At 42.4% G+C, this 7,305-nt stretch overlaps 1 protein-coding gene across 1 annotated transcript; it reads left to right on the top strand.

Annotated features, from left to right (window-relative positions):
* On the top strand, positions 1,192-4,329 carry LOC109227930 (putative F-box protein At1g47730). The gene is made up of 3 exons (XM_019393120.1): positions 1,192-1,912; positions 3,305-3,363; positions 4,261-4,329. The coding sequence occupies exons 1-3, from the start codon at positions 1,192-1,194 to the stop codon at positions 4,327-4,329; spliced, it is 849 nt and encodes a 282-aa protein (XP_019248665.1).

Below are 7,305 nucleotides of genomic sequence, written 5' to 3'. Positions count from 1 at the left end.
CCTCTAGTCTCTCGTTAACACCACCTCGCATCTCGTCAATCAGAACTATGTCATTAGTAAATAATATACACCATGACACCTCTCCTTGAATGTGTCGCGTCAATACGTCCATCGCCAAAGAAAATAGAAACGGGCTAAGAGTTGAACCCTGGTGTAACCCCTATCACAATCGGAAAGTGTTCTGAGTCTCCTCCCGACGTCCTAATCTGAGTCTTAACTCCATCATACATGTCCTTAATCACCTTAATATAGGCTACTGGGACCCCTTTAACCTCCAAGTATCTCAAAAGCACCTCTCTCTAGACTTTGTCGTATACTTTTTCTTGGTCAATTACACCATATGCAAGTCCTTCTTTATTTTTCTATATCGCTCCACCAATCTTCTCACAAGGTGAATGACTTTTATAGTCGCACGACCAGGCATGAACTCTGCATGAAGAACACAATGAGTATAAGATTAGTCACATATTCCTTTAATTTTTGCTTTAAAATTTTCAACTTGCATATTCAACTAGAAGGTCACAACACCGTGTACTTATTTTCAAGTCAAATTAAAACTGGCGATTTTAAGATGCCTCTGTTTCTACTTACATTTTTGAATGGGATATCGCAAAATTGTGAGGGGTTAACGCTTTTTCAAATTATTTGAATACTTATGGATAAGGGATGTTTCCTATACTTTGTAGAATTCTACAGCCATCCGCTCCTCACTCTACCAAAATTCTGCTATCCATCAAAGGTAAATAAAACAAGCAAAAGGTTTTTATACAATATTTAATTTTTTTCTTCTATAGTATTTAGTAAATTTTAAGTAAACATAAATTATACATATTCAACCATCAAAATTATAATTTTTTCCAAATTTAAAAACAATTCAAACATCTCAATCTTTTAGTAAAATTATAGAAGCCTTAAATCCCTATAAAACTCTATGGGAAGTCTAAAATTAGCCATAATTAACTGGGGGAAAAGGGTTTGTCGAACATTAATAAAGCCGTGACTACAGCGGCCTTCTCCAAGGAGAAGAACATGAAGTGTTGGAGAAAAGGACAATTAATTCCTCAAGAAATAATATTTGAGTTATTCTCATGGCTTCCTGTAAAATCTTTAATGCGTTTCAAATGCATTTCTAAATTTTATAACTCCCTAGTATCGGAATCAAATTTCGTGAATATTCATCAATGTCGCTCTATGACTCGTCCTGGAGGAACCAAATTGCTTGTGCGCCAAACAGGAGTTTTTTACACTGTAGAGCAAAATGAAGATGGAAAATCCTACCTTCATCATATTGAAGATTTTGATGGATTCTACAATTACAGTAACTACGTCGATTTGAATACTTATATAGAGTGTGTTAACGGTCTATTTTGCTTTTGGAGGGAGACATGGCAGCCTGTTATAATTTGCAATCCAAGTACAAGAGAAGTAAGAATTCTTCCCCGTATAGATATGAAATTTTGTATGTGTCACTACTCATTAGGTTTTGAACCAGAAAAAAAGATTTATAAAGTCTTTTTCATGAAACCTGAATATATCGAAGGGTCTTTAGAAAATTACACAAGAATTTGGGTTTTCGCTTTGGGTATAGACGAATCATGGAATGAGATTGAAAGCATTCCACAGTTTAAGCGATTTAGGGGCGCCGTTTGCATTAATGGTGTTATCTATATGGTGAATAGTTGTATTAATAGAAAAAATATAGTTGCATTTGATGTGAAAACTGAAAGTTTCAGAATTGTTACATTGTGGAAAGCTTCAGATCATATGATAGTTAATTTCAACCTAATAGAAGTGAAGGAAAAATTAGCAGTGGTTGAATATAATGGGATGATGATTAGTGGAGAAATTGATATGTGGATTTTGGGAAACGTTCAAAATGAAGAATGCAATTGGGAGAGGTATATTATTATTGGTTTTACCTCGATTTATGAGGAGATGGAACGCCATATAAGGCATTTTAGAATGCATTTTTATTATTATGATGGGCAGATTATATTCCTTGCTAAGGTAAATTATCGCGATAAATTCTCTTACTTTTGTTATGATATTACAAGAAAAAAATGGAAAGAATGTGAAGTTGAGGGATTTTGTGGAAAGGATCCAATTCGAGGCATTTATAGATATGTAGAGAGCCTCGCCCCATTGGAATAATTTTGCATCAATTTTCCTGAGCCGGAGCCTATTGGAAACTGCCTCTCTGCTCCATCGTGGTAGGGGTAAAGTTTGCGTACATAATATTCTCCTCAGACCCCACTTGTGAAATTTTACCGGGTCGGTGTTATTGTTGTTGATCGACAAGTTTAAACTAAGTGCCGAGGCATTTACTTCACAAGTGCAGGATGCAAGGATGGGAAGACTTATTAAAAACACATTAATTCTGTGGTTGGTGAAAAACTTTAAGTGTTGTGCAGACATTTGATGAACCAATACTCTGGTTAGATATCATTTATTTCCTTGTTGCTCGTGACATTATGAACATTATAAATCTCTTTTCCAAGTTTGTATGTTATTGTTTTAATTTAATTTATAAGCCAATAAGATTTTCCATAATAAGAACCAAGGTAGTGTATCTATCTATATCTATCTATATTGTTATAAAAGCACAAATGTTCCACGCTAAATGTTATACGATTAAAATATCCCTGAGATATTAGTCGACTTTTATGCCCTTAAATATTTGTGTTAAAGGTGGATATAATTGTAATATTCAAAATATTACCTAAGCAAGAAATTCTTTTCTGAGTGTTTACCTTGAAAATGGTAATAACAATTAGATTTGATTTTGTGGTTCTAAAAATATGTGATCTATTTTTATGCTAGTTATTAAGCAGTGGATGCTGAGCGACGAGATTAGAAAACAACATAAGAGTTTGAAGATGGCTTTAGAAACCAAACCAAATGGTTGAGAATCGGGGCCTCGAGCTAGCACGCGCCGGGCCTCGATGCCGAGTTAGACGCCCGACTAAGGGTTGTCGATGGGGATTAACAACTATCAGGGTTGTGACTGCGGCTCTTTCTGGCCAATAACGAGCGATAAATGAAGAACGATTAATGATACACAATAAATGTAAATAAAGCAATAAATGTAAGCAACAGAGTCAAATAGGGAGTATGTTTAAGTTAGAGATCAAAAAGAATGTTCTTGTATTGAATAAAGTATCTTGTGTCTTAGATGCCTTTACAAAATGACAATGATCCCCTTTTATAAGGAGGGAAATCCCATCATAATACATGAGTAATTATTACAAAGAAACATAGCTGGAACAACTACTTACTAGTCTGGTACAGATTTTTTCTCTTGCAGGCTTTGTCAGTCTTGATCATGTGCCTTGGGAACTTTCCGTTGGTGCGACGCAGCCGTTGGTTTGTACTGCCTCGAGGTCGATCATCACGAACCCTCGGAGACGAACTCCGAGCTAGACTTCGAGCCCTCGGGTTGGTCTTTTTTTAGGCGCCCTAGTGATCACAAAATCGAGCCCTCTGATTTTTACCGTATACAGATAGTCTCCGCATTTCTTAGAATAAAACAATAAGAAATGATTTTGACACCGATCCCCGCGAGCCTCTTGCGATGATGTCGTGCTCATGACGTCAGCTTTTCTGACAACTGAGACGTCCCATCGACACGTCTTTCCGAGGAACATTTGATGTAGCGCCAGTTTACTTTCTCAAGGCAATAATATCGTCGTCGACCCGTTTCTCAACAGGCATTGATTGCGCCCGTTTCTCAAGATCGGGTACCATCTCGAGGCTTTTAGTGATATCAATGGCTCCTTGTAGCCTGCCTTCTTTTTTTTTGACAAGGGTCCTCAAGATCGAGTACCATCTCGAGGCTTGTAATGACATCAGTGGCTCCTTAGAGCCTACCTTCCCTTTGACAAAAAACCTCGAGATCGGGTACCATCTCGAGGCTTGAAATGATATCAATGGCTCCTTATAGCCTATCTTCCTTCTGATAGAGGCCCTCGAGATTGGGTTCCATCTCGAGGCTTGTCGATGCGGGGGTTTTTGATCCCCGAAATGCCGTTCGACCACATAAATTGCATGGCATGGTTATAAGACGACCGACGCGATCCCGCCAGTACGTCTCCCCAAAGTGATAGTGGCTTAGCCAGTATTTTTAACTAGCCTTTGAGGTGGGCGGATAGTCACCGCTTGTTTCAATATATATATATATATATATATATATATATATATAGGTTTGTCTTCTTTTTTGGGGATTCTGCTATCCTGAGTATAGAGTTCTCCTCTCTGTGTTAGGTTCTCCACTACTTTAACTTGGGATTCCTTGCTCAGTTTTTCCGCTCCAATTTTCTGACTTTGCCATAGTTATGGTTGTTGCGCCAGGATTCGTCCGGAAAGGAGGAGGGAGTTCCGCCTCTGACCCCTGTTTGGTTGGTGGTGCGCCGCCGGAGTCAGGCGAGCTGCCTTTAGGACATTTCGCTTCGAGGGGGAATTTTCCTACAGAAAAACCTCCCAATGCCCAGGGGCGTTGGGAGCATGCTTCGAAGCTTACCTCTCTAATGGGAGAGGAGCATCTTGAGTTAGTGAGAAAAGATTGCGGATGGGGGGAGAAAGTAATACTGCAAGTACCTTCCCCAGAAGAGAGCATTATGGACCGTACCGAGGGGTTTCTGAACGTATACACGTAACCCTTCATGCTGGGCCCCCTCGATAGGGTTGTGCTTGATTTTTGTCGGAAGTATCGGGCTACCTTGGCTCAGATTCACCCGTCGTTTTGGCATATCGTACTGATTATGCGATTTTTTGTGGAGGGGGCAGGCTCGATTTTATGGTTAGTCATCTCATCAGGCTGTACCGGCCTTTTCACCATCGAGGCCTGCTAACCCTGCGATGCCGATCCACTAGGCCCTTCGTCGTTGACGACGAAGAAGATGGGGACCGGGAAAGGATGAGCCGATTCATTCGAGTATGGACTGCTGACATTATCCCAATGGAGTTCCTACCGTTTCCCGGGGAATGGAATTTTGCATGTAAGTGTTATACTTATGTCTTTGTTGTTTTGCTCGCTTTGTTCATGGCGGAGGCGAGCTCCGTAAATGCATTTTTTTTATTCCCTTTCTGCAGCAATTTCATGGATGCCCTACGAGGTCCTTGATATGACAGATTGGGCTCGGAACTTAGCGATCCATTCGACCTATGATGGTCGTAAGTGGCGAGATCTATCTAAGGGCAGATGGGAGGCAAAATACCACGGTACGTGTTATGCGATTTTGCTCTTTCTTTGGAAAGCATTCCCCTTTTAAGCGTATTGATTCCGTCTTTGTAGGTATTGGCGGTTTCTCTAAGGTGAGATCGTGCCTTCCCGGAGAGGGGGAAGAATCATCAGCTTCAGGCCGAATAATAATAATAAGCGAAAAAGCCTCCGCAGAGTGACGACGCTCATAGCAGGATGAGTTCAGCCCGGAGGCTTAGTGAGGATGCATCAGTCGAACCTGCAGCGCCCGAGGCGAAAAACGACGGTTCCCTGCCGCCGGCTTCTCCTCCCGTTGAAGGTACTTCGAGGGATGCTCGAGGCCGGGGGCAGCATATATCGAGCGACCATGTCCCGACTAGGAGTGGTTTTACCGGGTTTGACGGAACCAGGCTAGCGGATGTGCGCTCGACTTTTGAGGAAGCTCAGCAGCTCTACTCTGAGGTGAGTTTTGGCCGGCCATGTTAATTCCTTGGTTTTCGCAACTTTTATTCTTTTTATCGAGTTTTTCCTTTGCAAGCTTTAAGCAAGCTCAAATCTGAACTGCTTCGTTGTGAGGCCGGGCTGCAGGGAGTCGTGGATCGGGAGAAATCCCTTAGGCTCCTTTGTGGTGAAAAGGAGGATAAGTTGGCGCACTTGCGGTATGAGGCGAGTCGAAGCCTGAACTACGAAAGCTAACTTGAAGAGCAGGTAAGTTTTGTTCTCAGGGGTGCATGTTCCCTTGTCTATCCCAGAGGCTGATGTTTCGTTTATTCCAGTTGCAGAAGAAGTCGGAGAGCCTGGAACGCCTCGAGAGTGAAATTGCCCAAATTAAATGCCATTGCGATGAATTGAAGGCTCGGATGGATGCTTAGGTTGTGGCGGAAAAGGCCGCTTTGTCCAAGGCTTCCGCCTTCGAAGTTGAACTTACATAGCTCGTGAAAACAGCTTGGTCCGAGTGGACATGATTACAAGGCTCGAGTCTGAGCTTCAGAAGGTGAGGGACGAAGTTGTGGATGCCCGGGCCGAAGCCGTAATGAGCTGAACTAAGACCAATAAGAAAGTGGCCGTTTACCTGAAGGATGCGGCCGATGCTCGAGCTGAGCTGAGGAGGGCTCTTGACCGTAAGGACAGGAGCAGGGAGTATGTCGGTGCAAGTCTTGAAGGGAGACCCTCGAGGAGATTCATGCTAGGGGCTTTGACCTCTCAGAAGAGGTAAAATAGGCAAAGGCGAACGAATTTGACGCTAAGTCCCTTCTGTCTAATTCCGATGATAGCGAGAAAGAGGCCGACGGGCCATAGTCCCCGATGAGGACGTAGACTGGGCCTTCCTTTACCGATTCTGTGTATAGTGCTTTCAGGGAACATTGTAAATGGAGTTTGTATTTTTCATACAAGTGTATAAAGGAAACCGTGTGGGCTTTATTCTTCATGCACTTCCTTTTGCTTCGATGATTTTCAGTTATTAGCCAGGTGAACTAGTCTTCTGATTAGAAGAACCCTTAGGTTTATAGTACGGCCCTGAGGCTTGTTGGACTGGCTCGTAGGCTCTTACGCGTCTGGTCGGTACGACCTTTTAGTATAAGCCAGCGTTTAAGCTCTTAGGCATATTCGATTAACTTTTTGGGGTTCAGTATCCCAGTCAGGTTTCGACTCGAGCTTATTGACCCTTAAGTCTTTGAATTAAAAGCTGTCCCTCAAGCTCTTATGCGATGGGTCGGTACGATCTATTTCATGAGCTGGCGGCAGTGGCTCTTACGCTTTAGGTCGATATGACCTATTATATGGGCTGGCGACAGTGGCTCTTACGCATTGAGTTGGTATGACCTTTTATATGGGCTGGCGACAGTGGCTCTTACGCATTGGGTCGGTATGACCTTTTATATGGGCTGGCGAAGTGGCCCTTACGCATTGGGTCGGTATGACCTCTAACATAGGCTGTATTTTTCCCTCGTTAAGGACTTTTTGAAATTTGTGTTTGCCTAACTCTTCACGGTTCCATAAAAACCTCGATTGTGAGTCATTATGTGGCGATATGCGAGCACCTTGGGAGGTTTTGCTCGGCGGCTGAGTGTTTCGAAGCCTGTAGTTTGGAGCTGACATGGTCGAAG

The sequence above is a fragment of the Nicotiana attenuata genome, chromosome 6 (assembly GCF_001879085.1).
Source record: "Nicotiana attenuata strain UT chromosome 6, NIATTr2, whole genome shotgun sequence".
NCBI lineage: Eukaryota > Viridiplantae > Streptophyta > Magnoliopsida > Solanales > Solanaceae > Nicotiana > Nicotiana attenuata.
Note: the sequence above shows the minus strand (reverse complement) of the source record. Positions and strands in the feature narration are given on the sequence as shown.